We start from the raw sequence: 21,678 nt of genomic DNA on the forward strand, positions 1-21,678 counted from the left end.
TCTCTCTGTCTCTGTCTTTGTCTCTCTCTGTCTCTGTCTCTCTGTCTCTGTCTCTCTCTGTCTCTCTGTCTCTCTCTCTGTCTCTCTCTCTGTCTCTCTCTCTCTGTCTCTCTCTCTCTCTCTCTCTCTCTGTCTCTCTCTCTGTCTCTCTCTCAGATTAGACACAATTCAATAACATTTGTAGGGTAAGGCCTAATTTAGCAAGTACTGATATTTCAACATTAGCCCAAGCAGAGTTTAGCCCTTGCATCCTTGTCTTCAGATGTCTTTTCTGCATGCAGATACAGGCACATAAAGGGCAAGATCATATCAATCTGCCTCTTTTGTGAGGTACCTTTAATGGGAGAATACAGAAGAAATGTTTTGGATAAAGATGGTTTTTCTTTACCTCATACCTGGAGGCATTTTTAGCCACGTATCTTTTTTTTTAATGTTCATTTTTGTTCACCCCTCCCCCCTTGCCCCTTTCAGTGTTCATTTGTGCATGAAGTATGGCAGAAGGGTTCCTTGGCTTTAACTTTCAGATCATATGGACAAAAGTAGTTGGAAAAAATAGCTTCCATTCTTTCTAAGCTGGGATCTAGAGACATTGTATGAGGCAGTCTAGTACATAGGACCAAATGGTGGACTTGGCATCAAGAAGAGCTGAACTCAAACCATGTCTAAAGCATATTGCCTGTGAGACTATGGTCAAGTCATTTAATCAAACTTTAGTTTCTTCATCTGTAAAATGATGATAATATCTGTAGCATCTATGTCATAGGGGTAGTGAGAAACTCAAATGGAACTTAGCAAACTTGAAATATAAATGCCTACTATTCTCTCAAATATGAATTGAATGAATAAAAAGGCATTTATTAATCACCTGCTGTATGTTATGAATGGTGCTAAGTGCTGGGGATACAAATACAAAAAGTAAAAGAATCCCATATTATAACCTATCCATATCTCATTGGATTCTACTTTTATTCAGATAGTTTCATAAATCCTTCATCAAAGAGGATCCGTCCTATTGGCTATTGAGGACCTTTGTCCTGATCTGTTGACTTTGCACTGGGTACCAATGGAGCAGATAGGCTAACTATTTCTTTTGTTCTCGCTATGTGGTCTCCTATTTTAATTGTACATCTCCTTAATGATATTGTTTACACTGCTTTTGACACATATTTCTTCACTGGCAATGTGCTTCATCCTGTTCATACCTACTACACATCTCACCGTTGCTGATTGGGTGAATTTCTTATTTAGTTCTCGGGAGACTTTGTTATTACATTATTTATAGTCATATAGCATCATTGGAAGGATACTTATTTTAAAAAGATGAGCCATCATTTCCAGAAAAAAGCTTAGAGGCAAACGTACTGTGCAGTTTCTCAGATGCAATCCAGTATACTGTCTTCCTTCTCAATTCTGAGCCCAGATCACTGAAAAGCCTTATGGATTGTCCATCGCACCTTATGGCATAGTCTAGACAATAGTCATAATTCATCCACTTGATATTTTTCCTCAAGGTTTGTTGAACTAAACTCTTTTGAGTGATTATAGATCCTATTTGGGAGGTTCTGCAAAGTTCTGGGACATGGTGAAATCAGGACAGACTGCAAAAAGGGACGTCCAGAGGACCTTACTATATATAGGAGACCCTCCTCTGTTAGCATTCTTTACCAGACATCCGTCATGATGGTGGCAGACATCTCTGGAAAGCATGTAGTCTTGCCTTATTCTTCACTTGATATCAATGATCAGAGGGTTGTTGAATAAAGTTATAGCTACTGTTATATCTTTTGAATAATTATGTATAATTTTAACATATCCATGGACTGCTTCTTAAAACAGATTACATTTTTCTGTACTGAACCAAATGATTTTTCCTAGCCAACAAGCAATAAGTATGGTGGGTTCTCACATTCTCCACACCTTTAAGTCATTTGTGTGACTGTATAAATATTGTTAGCTGTAGAATATCCCTTGGGAAAACCTGCCTATTCTTTTCTTATGCCTTCATAAAGAATACCCTTGATTCATATTTAAGTTATTCACATAAAATAGTTATTGATATTTTCTTGGCCACCTTTTTCAGTAGGAACAATGTCTATGATTTTTCCAAGCACTGGATATTCTCTCCTTTCAAATATTTCAATACTTTATCCCTGAATACCCTCAAAATTGTGTTGCCTTTAGCATTGCTCTATGATTTATATATATTTGATGTAATCCAGCTGCTCTTTCCATCCTTGTTTTCTTTATTTTCATAGCTATTTCCTTATCTAGTGCCTCAAAACTACAAAGTTAGAGCTTGTTGGTGATGGCTTTATAGTGATCGATGAAGAAAATAATTTATTATCAAAATCTCAGCAGACCTTTTTCATTTCTTCATCATCCTTCCAAATTTATCTTTAAATATTCTTAGAATGATCTGACTTGATTGAATCTGTTCACCATGTTCTCTATAAGATGCTTTTCCCTCCACCACTTTTCATTGTTTTATGAAGTGCCACTTTTAATCTTGAGCCATCCTTCTCTGATAGATTTTTTTTGAATTAATTTATATTTCAAACTAGTATTGTCTGTGGCTTCCATAACACTCCACTTGGCAAATAGATCATGTGTTTGCTTTTTGAGACAGTTTCTAGACCCTTTTGGAGTCTTCATTGTGACACATTGGTTAAACTTCCTTACAAAGCAATGATAACTTCTGTTGGTGTCTGTTCTTTTATCCTGTCCCATTTTTTTGGTGTCATCATCTTATTTAAATAGGTCAAGTTGGAGTCATATATTCTCATTTTCATTTTTTCTTCTAATTTGGTATTGATTTTGACATTTGCCCTAACAAGCTGATGGTCAGACTGTATACATAGACAGATGGTTTGAAAATAATTCCAATATTAGCAAAAAGCCGTTTCCTGTGAAAATGTAGCAGATTTAATTTTTGTATTGTTATTCTATATTTACTATGTCCAGTGCCTTCCAATGTATTAGTAGTTAGGTAAATATTTATAAATGTACCCCAAACTACAATTCTTAGCAATCTTTCTCACCTTTATCACCACTTTGCCACAGTTACTGAAGAAGTAGAAGGGAGTCATAAAGGATATAGGATGGTTTTGTATTTTATTTTGTTTCATGGTTTGTTCTGGACAAAGAAGTCATCTAGGGTTCAGTCTAGTAATAATAAGTTTCTCAATACTTAACTAGACTGGTCCTTAAAAAGTACACACAATTTATTGTTGGGTCCATATTGAGCTTTGCAAGTTTGCTAGGACCATTCAGAAATTGCATTTTGCTGGTATGTTTTTTGAGAACCCATAGTCATCTCCATGTCATGATAAGGTATCTCAGTGGGACTTTTATGGATATTTGTATTGAGAAGAAATAGGTCATAGAGCAAAGAAAAGGCACAATATAATCATTAGAGTTCATTGCAAAACTTAAAACCAAACAAAGAGTGGAGTTCTGTGTTTACTAATAGGTAACACTATAAAATTGATTTTATAAGAGGAATTATCACATTACTATTGTTTAAAGTACCTTTAATGTTTACTATTTAAGCAACCAGTACAAATAAGGACTCTAATAGCTGTTCTATTGAGCAAGAATTAATGCTAGTTAAAATTACTCCCCTCCTCCCAGAAATATATGTCATAGTTTCAGTTACAAGGGACAGATAAAAAAGTTTCACAGAAAATTTTCTTCCTCAGGACTTCCACTGACATGGGGTCCTTAGGTTAAGGGATCAAAGTGGTATCAGCCTTTGATCATGATTTGGAAGTAGATTGTTCTCAAACTAGTCTGAGCTTAGGAATTTAAAAAAAGGAAAAATGTTTCTCTGTCTCTTGCTCAAGGCCAGAGAAAACTAGTACTTAAACTGAGGGGCTACTTCTGTTCTTTGGGTTGACCAGGATTTGACTTCTCCCTGACTACAGATATGACAGGAACCTAAGAGTTTTTGTTGAAGGAGGGCCTAGAGTCCTTAGAAAACCAATCATTTCTGTTTCTAATTAATTGTCTTAGTAATGAAGTTGCATTTGGTGTTCAGCTCATATTATCCAGAAAGATTTTCACATTTATCTTGAATTTGTCATTTGTTAAAATATATGCAGGAGCATATGAGTTGTATTCATTCCTTAACTGTAATGTTTATATATATGTGTATATATATATGTATACACACACACCCATATATATAATATTTATTTTAAAAGTCAGTTTTTCTTCTGAGCAAATAATTTTTTCAGTGTTACATGGTTTGGAGGGAAACAGATTTTATGCATCCTGTGAATTAACTTAATAAAACAACAGGTAAAATAAACTATCTTGAGAAAGATTCTTTGGTTTTACTATAGAACTAATGGAACATTTGCACTTTTCAGGGCATGTAATTCAATTTTTACGGCACTTGACCACTGTCATGAAGCCATAGAAATAACCAGTGATGATCATGTCATTCAGGTATGAAAAAGAGTGTTTGTTTTTAAAAACATAGATGGGAAATATTTCTGTACTTTGTCATGATATCTGATATGAGTCCTTGACCTAAGGGAGAAAAACACTAAGCATGCATAATTTTCTTTCTTGAACTGGGGTCAGGTCCAAGCTTTCGTTAACCATTAAATTATCTTCACAACCAGGTCCTGATTAGCATGAATATAATGAACCCCATTGAACAGTCACATGTATTCAACTTCACACTATTGGAAGTTATACTTGTGTAAAATATGATAACTTGATCCAGCCTAGTGGAAAGATATAATGCTAGTTTAAATAATGCACCCATTTCACAGAATTCATTATTCACACTAATCAGGACCTAATTGTGATTTCAGTTCCATTAATTGGGAATCTATATACTTTAGGAAATAGTACTGAATTTTTTCTTTACACTAACTCCCATGCTTAGGGGTTAACTAACCATATAAATAGTGTTTTTAGAAGAACCCATTTACTTAGCAACATTTGGTATGCTGGTGTTATACCCTTGCTTATATTGACTAAAGCAAATTTCTTATATGTTTGAATTATGCAGTTTGGTTCGATTTTTTTTGCTGTTTGTTTGGACCACCGATTTTATTGGTAATAGGAAAATCACAGAGAAGAAATTTGCTCTACCACTTAAAATAGGCAACATCCTGCACCTCACAGTTGCAGAGAGTTGTCTGAGACTTTGAGAGGATAAGTGATGTGCCCAGAGTCACAAAGCTAGTAAGTATTTGAGGGAAGATTTGAATCCAGATCTTCCTGACCTAGTAGGCTGGATGTCTATCTAGTATGCCTCCTCATTACAGTTATTAAATATCTGTAATCAAAAATTGCCCTTCTTTTAAAATTATCTCCAATTTTTATTTTTTACTAATTGAAGTAACTAGATGGCAAAGTGGAGAGAACTCTAGGCCTTGAGCCAGGAAGAATTGAGTTCAAATTTAACCTGAGACATTTACTAGTTATGTGACTCTGGACAAGTCACTTAACCTTTATCTACCTCAGTTCCCTCAACTGTAAAGTGGGGATAATAACAGCACCTGCCTCCCAGGGTTATAAGGATCAAATGAGATGAGATTTGTAAAGTGCTTGGCACAGTGCTGGGTATATAGTAAGCACTTAATAAATGCCCCTTTCCTACCTTCCTAATTAAAACTGCCTTCTGCCCCAGTTCCTTTTAAGTTGGTGAAATTTCACTGTCTGTGAACAGTCCGGTCTGCTGGCAGTGGGAGATGAGCACACATCACTGAAAACATAATTTTCATTCTAAGCTCAGTGACAGGTGATAAATAAGATTGAGCAACTATCTGTCAGGCAATTTTTGTCACATCATCTCTTGCATACCACCAAGATCAACAACAGATGGCAGTTTTTAGAGCAGTGGCCTTAAATGCCACACTCCTAAGCAAAGGTTTGAGAAGGAACTGCCTTGGTTCCACTGTGCCCTGAAATGTCTTTCTCGGGCTGCCTGGATTGTCTGCTTTCCACAGTCCTCCTCTTCACACCTTTCTGAAATCTCTAGGAAGTAAGGGGCTCCTTAGGCAGTGCTTACGCCACAAGCACATAAGAATGAATGGGAAAATTATGCAAAAAAAGGATCAGTCCAGACTTTACCAGGGGCAACTGAGTAAAAGATGGGAGAGGAAAAATCACTGTTCGGTAAAGATGCAAGGCTTTGTAATTACTTCAATCACAGCCTGTTGGATGATTTATTTGGTTTGGGCTATAGTTTTGGTATTTCTTTTCTGAGTTCTTATTCATCAGAGATTATGGAGAGTAGCAGAGAATGGATACCAAGTTGAGGGGTCTTGATTACTTCCTAATAAGATAACTTGATTTTCCCCAAAATCTTGCAATCCCTGGCAAAAGGTTGGTGTGGGTGTGGGGAGGGGGAGGATCCATAGTGTCAATCCCCAACTTGGGAAGGAGGGATTGTAGTGGCAATTGGCCCAAGCTCTCCTTTCCTCTCAGAAGCTGCTTACTGGAGGAGCCAACTTGAAAATCAGGTAGGTTGGATCAGTTGGTAGATGACGACTGACCTGCTGATGACTTCTACTCACTGCACCTCTTAGCAACATGGCAGTTCACAGCATAGTTCAGTAGCTCTAAACACAGCTTAACAGAAGGGAGAGCACATTGATTCCTCTTTCACTCCCTAACCTCATGTGGAATTACCTGTCTCTATCAGTATGTCAACCCCGCCTTCGAAAGAATGATGGGCTATCACAAGGGAGAGCTCATCGGCAAAGAACTCACTGAATTGCCCAAAAGCGACCAAAACCGTGCAGATCTCCTAGACACCATCAACACGTGCATCAAGAAGGGGAAGGTTAGTAAATGCTCTTTTCACTCCTTCCAGAAGATTTCTAGAAGTCTCTATTTTATGATCTTTAGGATCTGATTAGTCACAAATATTATAATGAATTAAAATACCTACTTTCTCAGTACAAAATATCTCTTTGAGGTGTTTTTGGACCTCTTGTATCATAGGCTGGGTTGTTTCGTGCCTGATAATCTCCATAGGATTAGTAATTAATCTGGTTTTTTTTTTAATTTTTCTACTCATACATATATCTCTGCTGTTCCTGATTAATTGATTTGACTATCAGACAGTCAATGAACATAATTTAATAAGTGCATGCCATGCACTGAGCACTGTGTTAGGCACTGGAGATACAAACACAAAGAAAGAAATAGTCCTACTCACAAGGAACTTAAATTCTAACGAGGAAGGCAATACAAACCTGTATAATATATATCATAAATATGAAGAGAACAAATACAGAATAGTGAAATATGAGGTGCTTGGGGAAGGAGGGAGGGAACTCCCAGTTTAGGGAATCAGGAAAACCTTGAACTGTATCTTGAAGGAAGAGAGGGATTCTCTGGGACAGAGGTAAGAGGGGCAAGAATGAGGAGGGAGGCTCTGTGACAAAGAAGAATTTCATATAGTGACTTGCTGTATGTTTTCTTTATCCAGAGAAGTTTGTGTTCTCTTTATCTGTGTAACGACACACACATACACACACACACACATCAATAACAATTCACATTGTAACCCTCCACTCATTTGATTCTCCCTAATAGTGATATCTTAATTCCCTATGCATTTGTTTGGTCTGAACACAGATGATAGTGCATTTGCAGTTATAGGCCCATAGATTGAAAGGAACTTTGGAAGTTATCCAGTTCAACTTTCTTATTTTATCTTATAAGGGAGGAAACTGAATCCCAAAGAAGTTAATTGACTTTTCCAAGGTCATGCAGGCAGTAAATTGAAAGACCAGGATTCAAACTGAGTTTTAACTGGGTCTGGTGCAGTGTTCTTTCCGCTGCTCCATACTGCCTTATCTCTTAACAGATCTGCCCCATAGCAAACTGTTTGATACCCTGGTTGCCAGGTTGCATCATGGCCAAAAGCCAGAACTACCTGTTGCTGGATCATAGAATTTTGAGAATTCAGAATGGCCATCTAATGAACCCAAATGTGAGTCACTCACACTGTAACTTTGCTGGAAAGTGGTAAATTCCTCGAGTTTATAGAGTCCTTCTCCACTCTCCAAGTTCATCTTAGTTTCCTAGTTGTTATTTATCTTTCTATTCACGATGTGAAATAGAGCAGGTATTCAACTTATAGGAAGATCCGGCCAGAAAGAAGCTAAAATGAGTTGGGGAATCCATCAGACAGCACTCAACCAGCTGGAACATGAATGAGAAAGGTGGGAGACAAAAGTGAAAAGGACATATCAATTGCTAAACAGAGCCCAGGGATGTGTTTAAAACACATTAAGATGTGTATAGAACTATCATACTATTCCTGCTATAGTCCCCAAGCAAGGTATGAACCAGTTAGCTATAGTGAGGAGGGATCATGAGGAAAGAGCATCCAGAAGTCACTTGTTTTGTCTCAGGTATTCCTATATTCGGGGCAATTAGATGGTGCAGTGGATAGAATGAGAAGCCTGGAATTAGGAAGATTCATCTTCATGAATCATCTGCTGGGCAAGTCACTTCACCCTGTTTGCCTCAGTTTCCTCATATGTAAAATGAGCTGGAGGAGGAAATGGCAAATCACTCTGCTATCTGTTCCAAGAAAATCCCAAAAGGAATCACAAAGTCAGACACAACTGAAAATGACTGAACAACACAACAACAAAGTATCTATGATGTTTAAAGAAGTTCTCAGAATCTGAATATGCCAAGGATAGAGAATAGAGACTGCTCCTATCCTTGCCCCCATTACTGTATACTCTTCCCTCTCTTAAAGTTTGTAACAGGAGGACAGGCTCACTCCTGTCCTAGCCTCTTCTGAGACTGAGGAAAGAATTCCATACATGCTCCTAGAGTGATCCTGGCAGAATTCTTAGACTTCCTATGGAAATCCTTATAGACTCCACTGTGTGTTCTTAATTCCCCCTCTCCCCTCTCAGCATTCATTTTTCTCAGCCACAAAATAGTCAAGGTGATCACAATACAATTGCTCGTAGTAAAGCACTTTGCCTAATCACTACTCAATGCTCATTACCCCTTGTTGGAGAAAGATACTTGAGAAACAGCCTCAAGTTTATTTACTATTGTATTTTTATATATGGAAGTCTTTTCCAGCCTTTTGAAATCAAGTCACTTGGACTTTTTTTTTAGAACAAATGATGAAGAGTGACTGAGAAACTTTAATATTTCTCTTCACATAGGAATGGCAAGGGGTTTACTATGCCAGAAGAAAATCAGGGGACAGTGTTCAACAGCATGTGAAGATCACACCAGTGATTGGCCAAGGAGGGTAAGAAGTGAATTTTGAACTTTTATAGCAAATGACAAAGACCAAGATTCAGTTGAATGTATTGTTTTTTCTTGGCAAGTGTTACCATGACAGATTCACGAATACATCAACATCTCTATTTAGGGCATGGGTACCAAAATAGACTCTGTTCATATGGACTGTTTGTGACAGATCTGTGGTAGAGCCTTACAAACTCATATTGGTCTGATCAGTCATAGATGGACACACTGGACCTTGATGCCAACATAGTGATGTCATTTGGTCCTCTTCAAGAGTGAAAGACAACCACCACCAAGATAAGGCCATCTGAAAAAAGATTCAAGGCAAACCTATTCCTCCCCCTTCCCATCCACAGTGTCTTTCATAACACTACATCATGTCCCTCTTATGTGTCTTTCAGGCTCCCAATCTCCTGGGACGGCCTTTGCCATCTCTCCTTAAGGGAAAGGGCTCTGCTCTAGCCTGCTCTGCTACTGCTTCATGAACAGATAAAAACTGCCTATTCTCCTCCAGGGCTTCCCATCACCCCCCTCCTCTATATATCTCTGAGAGGATAATGCAGCAGCTCCGGGCTGCTGGGCTGATGGAGGTCAAGAAGAATAGAGAGGTCATTTGATTGAGGAAGAAAAACATGTTAACCTGGAGCTGGTGAGATCCAGTTTCATTTAATCTCTGATCTTAAAGAGGTGTACAATTGTTTTATGTCACCATAAGGGAAGGTAAATGTACAATTTGATTTCCTCCCCCATGTAAACTTTGTGAGAAAGTACACTGGGCCAAACAGGATACAGTGCTATTTAATCACTCACAATAAATTACTGATTAGGCTTTGTAGGTTAACCTGAAGTGTCAATACCATTTTAATAGCATATGGCAGTATGTGTACATAAGAGAGACATGGAATTGTACAGAATTCTTTAGGGGGAAAAAAGGCAGGAACAATTTTGACAACCTAGGCATGAGAGGAGGATGTAAAGCTTCATCTCCTAAGAATACCCCTTGCTTTGCCAGTACTTATGTTATTAGAAGAACTTCACATCCTGTATAATGATCCAATTCAATAAATAACAAATGCTTATTGTCTACAGAACACTGGATTAGGTTCTGGGGGATGGGAGATAGAAAGTCAGAATAAAACAACCCTCCAGATTGCTTTCGTGTTTCCTCAGAATAATCCTGAGTTCAGGTACTGTCATCTCAGTTTTACAGGTGAGGAAACTGAGGCCATAAGAGGCTTGCCATTTATAGCTAGAAAGAATCTGAATTGGAATTTGAACTCATCTCCTGACCCCAAGCCCAGTCAGTACTCTATCAACTATGCCACGATGCCCCTGCCCTTGTAAGACCTGCAATCTAGATCAGGGCTGGCAAACCTGCAGCCTTGAGACCACATGTGGCTTTCTAAGGACATGAGGCTATGGAAGGGGTGAAAATGCTTCTCCTTCAAATTGTACTTATTATTCAATGTTGATACTGAATCAGCCTAGATACAATTGCATACTGCCGTATGCTGTATGTTATATTTTTTTCCTGTAGCATCATTCCAGCCAGTATGATCACTCATTAGCAAACTGGCAGAGGCTTAGGTACTCACAGGTATGAGCCTACTAATCACCTCCTGAGGTGCCATTTGCTGAACTGCCATTTCTTTCAGCAACTTACTTTCAGATGCCTCGTGCCTGCCAATTTTGCCTAATCCCCTCTTACTTTTATCATCCTTAAACCCAGTCTATTTAGAAAACAAAAGCAAAGAACCTATTGTTTCCAACCAGAATCATCTAGGTAACCAAACAAAATAGACATTTCTTTAAGAATAGTCTTTTTGAGGATTCTAATTTGTGCATCTGTATAACAAGCAAAAGAAACAGTGTGTCGTCCCTCCGTTCTTTGCATGGGATCCCAATCATCTCAACCATTTTTATTGTCATTGAGTTTTTTTTTTGTTTTGCTTTTTCCAGTCATGGGCAACAGGACATTTTGTTTAAAGCCCACATTTGGCACACATTACATATTACTAAGTAAATAATTCTAGGCTCTTCCGCTCTCATTGTTCTCCCCTCTAGCAAAATTTAAGCCAAAGAATATATAATAAAACTTTGAGTCTATAAAAATAATTTAGTAAAATTGTTCTTACACATATGATAATGACCAGTCACTTGTGAGTGTTTTTCAAGCAGTTGTGATAATCATTTCTGAGATACCCACACACTCTTGTGTATCTCCCTTGTGAAGTGATTGACTAGAATTAGAGCTGTAGTCCATGACCTTGAAGAAGAGTTTTTCCTCTGTGTGAAACTCCTTGGGCCATATGGGGATTGAACTGCAAATGTTGGCTTTATTAGCATTGTGCCAAGTAGGAATTTTTGGCATGAAAATCATGAGAAGAGTTAAAGACCAAAACAATAGGATGATTGAGTTTTCCCTGGCTAGACCCTGAAGTCTCATGGTTTATCCAAATATCTTAAAATGATGACTGTACCCAAGCAGAATTCAAATCACTTATGTGTAGAAGGGTAGCTAACACAAGAATTGGCATTGTTTCACTGAGGTCTTCAGTCACTGGGGGAAGAAACTATTAGGGAAACACTTTTAGTCCTGATACAAAAATAGAAGAAATACAAATGCACATGAAGACACATGTTTCTGCATGCATATGTGGACTGACATGTTTTATACATGAAAAATAATATCTAGAATGCTTTTGTAAAATAGTTTTTATTTTTTTTAATTATAAAATCTGGCCTCAAACTACCTCTGGGGTTATGACAAGAAAAAGCTTGCTAATGGATTTAGTGTGCTGGTTTGTTGTGCCCTCTCTTCTCTGACTTACTAATCATTGATTATTTTATGTTATTAGGAAAATTAGACATTTTGTGTCTCTCAAGAAACTGTGTTGTACTGCTGACAGCAATAAACAGGTACTGTATTCCATCTGCTTCGTCTATCATGGCACCACTGTCATGCATTAGCTTTTCATGGATTTTCTCTTGTCATATCTTTGAATTTTGCTCTTCATTAGTCAACTAAAAAAACTTCATACAGAAAATCCAGCCCTTCGGACAAAGTACTGCTACAGAAAATAGTCCTTCATTGCAGCAAGCAAAACATGAGTTGTAAATAGAGTGATATTCATTCAAAAAAGTGATTGCTGCATTATTTAACCAGAATTGCATTATTAAGACCTCAAATTTCCAAGCTCATTATTTTCTCAGACTGATAGTAAAACAAGTGAAATTAATGAGATTGTGGCTATACTGCTATCCGAATCAATTCTTAATCAGTTCATTTCTCCTGATAAAGAGCAGTATCCCTTTCTTAGCTCTTGTGACCTTTTTTTTTATTTGTTTGTTTTTGCTTTTTGGGAGGGGGAAAGGCAGGGCATTTGGGGTTAAGTGACTTGCCCATGGTCACATGGCTAATAAGTGTTAAGTGTCTGAGGCCAGATTTGAACTGAGGTCCTCCTGACTCTAGAGCTGGTGCTCTATTCACTGTACCACTTAGCTGCCCCACTTATGAGAAATTTCTCTCCCTCCTCAACTCTTGTATCAGAAACATGCTACCACCACAAATCTCCATATCTTTAACTTTCTAAAATTGAAAAGAAAAGTTCACCTTTTTTAAAAAAAATTGAATGGTTTAAAAAATAAATTCCTATATTAAGAAAAAAAATTTAAGGTGCTTATGCTGGTGGTCTTCCCTAAAGTCCTACTTGAACATCTCATCATAGTTTAGAGGTCCTTGGGGATTATGTCAGCAACATATGTGTTTAGACAGATTTACCAAGCTGTCATCTGAGCACCAACCTAATAAGTTTGGAGAGGTCTCAGCCCCAGGCTGACTTCATAGAGATGAATTTTTCAACCATACTAACTTTTGAAGACCATGTCCTAGAGCATGGAATGGTTGTAATCTGCATTAGTGGCGGGTGTATCCACAGTAATGAAATCACAAATCATTAAAGTAATGAAAACAATTTCTTAGTCCTGATTTAGTAATTTTCCTATCTCAATTGTATTTTTTTTTTGTTTTGGTACCTATTTAAATACATGTATTAGTAGTGGAGGGGTGTGTGGGGTATGTATTTTCTTGCCTTTTCCCTCTTGTAGAACCTGCATTGATATTGTACTTCTAAACCTAAGGATGGCCGTTAGGCTCTTTTGGAATGCCCACATAAATATTCTCGGTGAAACGGTATCTACTCAAAGTAGAAAATAAGTATAAATTATTATAAAGCAGAGTTAGACAATTAATTGAAAGTTTTGGTCAAATACATTGAGATTTGTGTATATTTGTACTATTAGTCTCATTTAGTCAGTTGTTGATTCTTTTAAATGTTGTATTGGGAAGGGGCAGCTAGGTGGCACAGTGAATAGAGCACCAGGTCTGGAGTCGGGAGGACCTGAGCTCAAATCTGGCTTCAGAGACTTAACACTCACTAACAGTGTGACCTTGGGCAAGTCACGTAACCCCAATTGCCCTGCCTGACCCCCTCCAAAAAGCAAAAAAATTAAAATAAAATAAAATAATATGTTGTATTGGCAAGGTTCACATGATTACTCTGATCTTATCCTTAAGTTAGTTTCAATGATATGTTCTTATTTAAACTGTAACTTCCCACACAAAGGAAATTTGCCATTATAGCTAGAGAATTCACGGCAAAAAGATCACTTTGGGTGACCTACCACATTCTTTTTGGTTTTATCAGTTTTTATCAGATGACTAAATCTCCACTCATGTATTATGCAGTACAGGTAATCAAAGTAATTTATGAGGCAGCTAGGTGGTTCAGTGAATGGAGTGTGGGCCTGGAATCAGGAAATCCTGAGTTCAGATCTGGCCTCAGATACTAACTCTGTGACCCTGGGCAAGTCACTTAGCTTCTGTTTGCTTTAATCCACTGGAGAAGGAAATGGTAAACCATTCTAGTATCTTTGCCAAGAAAACTCCAAATAAAGTCATATGTTATAGTGATGATTCTTCTTGTGCATGTGTTGGATTAGAAAGTCATTGTGGTCCATTCTTTTTTTTTCTTTTTGGAGGGGGGAAGGCAGGGCAATTGGGGTTAGGTGACTTGCCCAAGGTCACATGGCTAGTAAGTGTGTCAAGTGTCTGATGCCAGATTTGAACCCAGGTCCTCCTGACTCCAGGGCCAGTGCTCTATTCACTTCGCCACCTAGGTGCTCCATAGTGGTCCGTTCTTATCCTCAAATTCTGTGGTTCTGTGGTTTTGTTAACAAACTGCTTTCTTTATATCAGGGCCTCTTCTTCTCATATGCCTTTCCATCTTCTTGCAGTCATGGAAATCTAGTTCTCCCAGGAAGATAATTCATCCCTGATCATTTTTTCAAGTGCTAGACACATCTTTTCTCGTGTCCTCCAACACACTGGGTTGGAGGAGGAATAGGTATCAGATACTCACTAACTCTGTGGCCCTGGGCAAGTCACTTAACTTCTGTTTGCCTTAATCCACTGGAGAGAATAAAAGGGTCATATGTTATAGTGATGATTCTTCTTATGCATGTGTTGGACTAGGAAGTCACTGTGGTCCATTCTTTCAAGGTCACAAAGGAAGCCATCTCCTGGTCCACATGTCACTCTCTTTCTTCTCTTGAGGAGGTCAGTACTGGGTTTATAGTCTTCCTTTCCATTTGAACCCCTTCCCTCATACCTGAGGGAGTCATTGCACATGTGGCTATCCCCTTGATCACCCTGCTTCGCTAGTTCATCAGCCTCTTCAACTTGCATAGCCTGTACCTCCACTCTGCCTTAGCCACACACAGACAGTCATACCTTTGTCCTCATTATCACTCACTAGTGTTGTAATTCCATGATCCAGTCATCTAAACTCTGTCCATAAAACCCTGACCTTACCATCTCTCCCTGTGCTTAATCCCTCCTAAAGCTGCACTTTGTGCTCACCACAAACTTGTCATTCCACTCTTTCTTTATAAATCCATCAGCCTGCTTTGGATTAATTTTTCTCCCTTCAAAATCTTAACAGCATAGTTGACCAGTTCAACTTTACTCTAGCTGCCACCCTCAAATCCCTTTCCCTGCTATCCAGTCACCACTCATCCCTGTCCAAATCCAACTCCCATCTATTTCTCTTTTTCCCTTCTACTCAGCTACTGATAAATGCCAGTGTAAAAAGTCACAAAAGCCTACTGAATGAGTACACCACAAAGGCATGCTATCTAATCTCAACTAGCCTTTAATACTGCAGATCAGTCCTTTTATTCTGTATTAATTGGTCAGTTAGCTAACAAGCATTTCTTAAGCACCTACTATGTACCAAACACATGAGTGCTGGACAATGAAGAAAGGTAAAGTCCTCTCTCCAGAAGCTCACAGTCTAGCGAGGTCTCGAGACAACATGAAAATAACTATATATAAATAATACGTAGACAGGATAAATTCATGATGATCCACAGAAGAAAGGCATTAGGATTAAAGGGAATGAGGAAGACTTCTTATAGAAGGTCGGATTATAACTAGGCCTTGAAGGAAACCAGATAAATAATAATGGAGAGAAGAGGAGGGAGAGTAACCCAGGCATGAGGCCAGCCAGTGAAAATTCCCAGAGTTGGGAAGTAGAGTATCATGTGTAAAGAACAGAAGGATGCTTCTGTCACTGGATCACAGAGTGTGGGGAGGAATTAAGAAGACTGAAATAGCAGAAGGGGGACAGATTGTGAAGGATTCTGAATGACAGAGTAGTTTATATTTGATCCTGGAGTGATAGGGATAGATAGATCCAGTGAGTGAATTTTGAGGCTAGGGAAAATGTGGTGATATTTGCAGACAGAGGGGAAGCAGCCAGTAGACAGACAGAGATTAAAGATTATTAAGAGTGGGAATAACAGAGGAGGCAATCTGCTAAAGAAGACAAAATGTAGTAGGATCACTTGTTTAAGGAATAGAATGGCTAAAAGAATAAGCAAACTGTCCTTTGGTATGCCAAATTATCCAATTACTTTTTCTCTCATATTTCCCCACTCTTAGTTGGAAACGTGAGCCATTTGAAGTTGAAAGGACCATAAATTGAGAATTATCAATCAGTCAATAATGATTTATTAAGTACTTTGTGTGCACCATGTACCCATGCTACACTGTGAATATATAAAGACAGGCAAAAACATCTTCCCTGCCCTCAGGGAGTTCACATTCTCCTGGAGGAGAAAATGTACAAATAACTATGTAGGTATATACAACTGAGTGGATAGAGTGCTCAATGTAAAATCAGGGAAACCTAAGTTCAAATCTAGCCATAAACACTTATTAGCTGTATGACCTCTCTGTGCATCAGTTTCCTCACTTATAAAATGGGGATAACAATAATAATAATACTTACGCTTTCCATGGTTGTTGTCAGCATCAAATGAGGTAATATTTGTAAAATTCTATGTAAATGCAAATCATTATTATTATTGCATTTGATATATGGAATGTAATTTTGGGGGGAAAGGCACTAGTACCTGGGTGACCCAGAAAAGATCTCTTGTAGGAAGTGAATTTGATCCAAGGTTTGAAGGAATCTAGGGAACCTAGGAGGCAAAGATAGGGAAAGGGAACATTCTAGGAAGGCTTACAGATAGGTCAAAGGTCCACTGTCAGGAGATAAAGGAACAGCAAGTAATCAGGGTAGCTGGATCATACAGAGTCTGAAAGCTTAAAAGACTAGAACAGAGTCCAGGTGATGCAGAAGACTTCATATTTTAACCTTGGGGTAGTAGGGAGCCACTAGAGTTTATTGATTGGGAAGGAGAGGGGAGCAAAGAAGTAGAATATAGTAAGACCTCTGCTATAGAAAAATAAACCATGCAGGCAAAAGCTCATGAAATCTATGTGTGGAACCCAAATAAAGCATCTACTGAAAATATTATCTCTGCTTTCAGTTGGGCTAGGTGCTATGGAAAATGTGCAGATATGGATCTTATGGATAAGAGATAGGCATCTCTTCCTTTAAAGAGCTTACTGTCTAGCTAAGGCAGAGGAGAGGGTTTTATTTCTTGTATCTTCTTGAAATGGTCCCCTAATATCTCTTTCTACAGGAAACTTTTGTTATATATGAGAGCTAGTATGTTTTGAATGTGAGCTGTGTAATTGTTCACTCAGATAGAGGAAGCCATTCTCCATATAAGGCTAACTCATCCCCATAACTTCCAAGTACACAAAGCTAGATGTCATCAACAGAGATCCCAATTCATAAATACAGTTTGTAAATGGAAAAGCTCGTGTTTCACCCTCCTAAATACAGCCCCAAATAACATAATAATTACTAACTAAGGCTACAGCCAACTGTTTTGAAATTGAGTAGGGGGCTTGGCAGCTAGGTAGCATGGAAATTCTAGAATGTGTCCAGAGGTGTCTGATTCTTTATACTCCAGAAAGGAAGACTAAAAACCAGAGATGTGGAAGTTTTCCCTAATTGACTGAGCAATACCCACAGGTCCCAAACTTCCCAATTATACAGTCCTAGAAAACTAAAGGGAAAGAAAAAAAAACATCTCCATACATCTTTTCATTTCTTTCCATTTTCTTTTTTCCCCTACTATTTGAATCCTATCACTCTGTCTTTTTCTTCTGTCCTGTCTTTGATTACTATCTTCATTTACGTAACATTTTCTTGAATACCAGCTGTGTACTTGTTTTCTACCAAACATGGATAAAAAGAAAGTTCTGCGTGATGGAATTTGGAGCTAAAATAGTCAGACAAAACAAGTGAAGTATATTAAACACTGAAGAAAGTTGGAAAACCTTGCCAAGACTTGGAATGATCTTTTTTTGTTTGTTTATCTCTATTTAACAACTCACTCCTAGTTTCTCTGTTGACAAGGAGATATGGGTAAAAGAGAAGAGAAATGGGTCTGATGTCACACAAAGGCTTCTTCATAGAAGCAGGCTTTGAGGAAGAAGGAGAAGGGATACTTACTTGGGAGGGTTTGTTCAGGTCCTCACTATTTTTGAGATAATGCCATTTAAATCAAGGATAAGAACAAACAAGTGCAGTGAGTGTTTGGAAGATGAAAACTGAGCTGGACAGAAGAAGTAAAAATGGGGTAGTAGAGAAAATGGAAGCATTTGAGCTGGACATCCAGAAGGCATTTATTCTTGCCATGGGAGAAGCTCCTTATTTGGGACATAAACTCTGTTGGGCCTATAGGCTATATACCACTTTAAACATGGGCTCAAGTTACTGGATGGCATCCATGTCCATACGCTTATCATCTCTGGTAGTAACAAAGTCAATCAACAGCCATTTATTAAGCACCTACCACACTTCCAGGCAATGTGCTAGGTGCTAGAGATACAATTGTCCCTGCTCTCAAGGAATTCACTGTCTAAAGGGAGAGACACCATGAAGACAGCTGTGTACAAACAAGATATATATGGAATAAATTAGAGACAGTCAATGGAGGGAAGACATTAATGTTTAAGGAAAGGTTTCTTGTAGGAGATGGGATGTTTAAAGCTTTTTTTGTTTCTTTTGGAGGAGGGAAGGCAGGGCAATTGGGGTTAAGTGACTTGCCCAGGGTCATACAGCTAGTAAGTGTTAAGTGTCTGAGGCTGAATTTGAACTGAGGTCCTCCTGACTCCAGGGCTGGTGCTCTATTCACCACCCCACCTAGCTGTCCCAAAGATGGAATTTTTAGATGGGAATTAAAGGGAGCCAAGAGGCCAGGATGAAAGAACTCCAGGTATGGTGGACAGCCTGTGAAAATGCCCAGAGTTAGGAAAGAGAGAATTCAAGGAACAGCAAGGAGGCCAGTGAGGATGAGGGGTAGGGAAGAGATTAAGGTGTAATAAAATTAGGAAGTTAGGAAGGGGCTTCATGAAGAGCTTTGAATGTCAAACAGAATATTTTATATTTAGTCTTGGAGTTGATAGGGACCCTCTGTAGTTTATTTAATGGAGAGGTGGCATGGTCAGACCTATGCCTTAGGAAGAACAATTTGACAACTGAGTGGAGTATGGATTGTAGTAGGGGGAGACTTGAGGCAGGGAAACCATGCAGCAGTTTATTGCAATAGTCCAAGCATGAGGGGATAGAGGTTTGTGCCAGGATGGCATTGTTGTCAGAGGAGAGAAGGGGGTAGAATATAAGAGATGTTGAAAAGGTGAAATTCACAGGAACCTCAGATTGGGTATGGAGGATTCCTTGTAAAATTAGGTTCATCTCAAAGGGTCTCTGATACAGTGCATATTTCACCCAGTAAACATTTAAGAAGTTTCTGTTGTGTATGAGGCTCTAGGCTAGGAAAAATACACATGTAAATAAGGCTGTTCCTGTCCTGGATAAGCTTATAATTTGATAGGAAGATTAGACATATACCTAGGTAAAGAGAATGGAAATTCCAAGTGAGAACATGACTAATATAAAAGTTTAATATGATCGTACATGTATAGCCTATATCTGATTGCTTACTGTTTTGGGAAGGGGAGTGAGGTGGGAGGGAAAGAGAAAGGAAAATGAAACTCAAAATCTTATAAAATGTATGTTGAAAACTATCTTTACATGTAATTAGAAAAAATAAAATGCTATTAAAGGGGTAAAAAATATTAAAAAAGAAAATTCCAAGTGAGGGCAGGAATTTTCATTTGAATGCTTCAGGACTGGAGGTATAAGTATGGAAGTAAAAGCAGCTGACAAAGAAAGTAGGAAGGTGAGTGGATTCAAAAAGAATTCTTTTAAATTCAGGAGAGAAGTTCACAGAAATTTCTGTAGTCTGCTGGAGAAATAAGTAGGCAAAGTGAGGAGCACAGGAAATCTTGAATTTGTCTTTGGAGGCAGATTATTGAAAACTGTAAACAATGCTAATAAACTTTTATTGTGTTGATAATGTCCTAACTCCCAGTCTGAGTTCCTTCAGTCACATACCATATATAATCCAAGTTCATTCCATTAGCCTGTCCAGAGTACATGCTGTAAACTTTCTATGTCTCCCCAGGGGAGCTGGCAGACCTCCAACACAAGACTGAGAGTAGACAGGAAAAAGGGGACTGGATGCTTTCCCAGTGCCACCTCTCTTTTTTCCAAGGCTTTAAATAGGGCATCTTTACCACCTAAATTAGCTGGTGCTCTGGAAAGAGTAGAACTAGAAAGCATGAATACCCTAAATCGCTGACATCATCTTAACAGACCTAAAGAAGCACTCGGATTTTGTGATAATAAAGCCTTTCACTACTCCTTTAAGAAGCTTTGAGAGTTTTTTTTCTTTCTTCTGAAAGAAAGACATTGGAACGGGATTTGGTACCCATACAGAATTAGAGCAGTGTTGCCTACGGGGAATACTGGTGATGCATCTTTCTGGTAACTAGTGGTCCTGCCCCACAAATTTGGCCATATTTTTGCTTCCTAGGACGTACTTTAAAGCAATACAGAGTGCAGGCCACTGCAGAAAATATCCCTTTTCTTCTTAAGCCTCTTTACATAAAGTTTCCAAAGTTATACGCAAGTGGGCAGTTTGTCTTTAGTGCACACTTTCTCAATGATGCTCCTTCTCTGTCGCCCTTGGTATCCCTGCTTTCCTTCTTCTCCCCTCCCTATTAAAATCTCCTTTCAGAAAAGGATATAATAAATACTTATGTTTGTCTAAGAGGATCTGAAAAACTCATTCACATTGAAATATTGACTGGTAATGAACCACAGATTTTGAGATGGAGAGGATCTTAGAGGCCGTCTAGATAGAAAACATAAATGGAGAAATGGATAGATTGATAGATGTATAGCTAGAAAGAGCAATTATTAAGTGCTTAAAATATCCCAGGCACAGTGCTAAGTACTGGGCATACAGATAAAAAAGCAAGCAAGATAGATCTGGCCTCAAGGAGTTTGCATTCTAATGGGGAGAAACATCACATACAGGGTGTATGGAAGGGAATAGAGGTGGGAAGTAGTTTGGAGTCCTAGTTCTGAATAAGATAGGGCAAAAGCTCACTTGTCAGAACTGAAAACCCAAGAAGCAGAGTGTCAGTTGTGCTGGGAGGGAGATGAGAATGATGGATAAAGGTGAAGAAGATGGCCAAGAAGTGGCTAGAGGTCTGATGCTGGGCAAGATATGGGAAAAGGTCCCCCACTTATCAGAGTCCTCTAGGGACCAAGGGATGATAGAAGGGAGAAGATATGGGCAGCATATAAGTAGCATGGTGAAAGATGACATAGAAGGAGACCTACCTAGCCCCAGCACCACCACCACCGCATTTTAGAGATAAGTGACTTGACCAAGGTCACATAGTAAGGAGCAGAGCTGGGACTAGCCCTTATTCCCCTGGACTAGGATGGTCGTTTTCTTCATAGAGGTGTTTGCGTTTTAATAAGATGCTAAACCTTTGACTGGAAGATTGAATTTCTAATGGTAGAATATCTGGTGTCCTTGAATCAGTTGGGGCAGGAGGCATTTGCAAGATAAGGGAGATGGTCT

At 38.6% G+C, this 21,678-nt stretch overlaps 1 protein-coding gene across 2 annotated transcripts in view; it reads left to right on the plus strand.

Moving 5' to 3' along the window:
• The window catches only part of PDE8B (phosphodiesterase 8B), a 357,883-nt gene that overhangs the window by 253,638 nt on the left and 82,567 nt on the right, over nt 1-21,678 (plus strand). For both annotated transcript variants that reach the window (XM_069096276.1, XM_069096275.1), the window contains exons 7-10: nt 4,371-4,449; nt 6,665-6,805; nt 9,168-9,256; nt 12,114-12,174. In XM_069096276.1, the coding sequence (XP_068952377.1) occupies nt 4,371-4,449; nt 6,665-6,805; nt 9,168-9,256; nt 12,114-12,174 (370 nt within the window). The remainder of the gene's footprint in view (nt 1-4,370; nt 4,450-6,664; nt 6,806-9,167; nt 9,257-12,113; nt 12,175-21,678) is intronic.

The sequence above is a fragment of the Petaurus breviceps genome, unplaced genomic scaffold (genome assembly GCF_028583685.1).
Source record: "Petaurus breviceps papuanus isolate PSGF00001 unplaced genomic scaffold, PetGlider_PUasm1.0 229, whole genome shotgun sequence".
Lineage (NCBI taxonomy): Eukaryota > Metazoa > Chordata > Mammalia > Diprotodontia > Petauridae > Petaurus > Petaurus breviceps.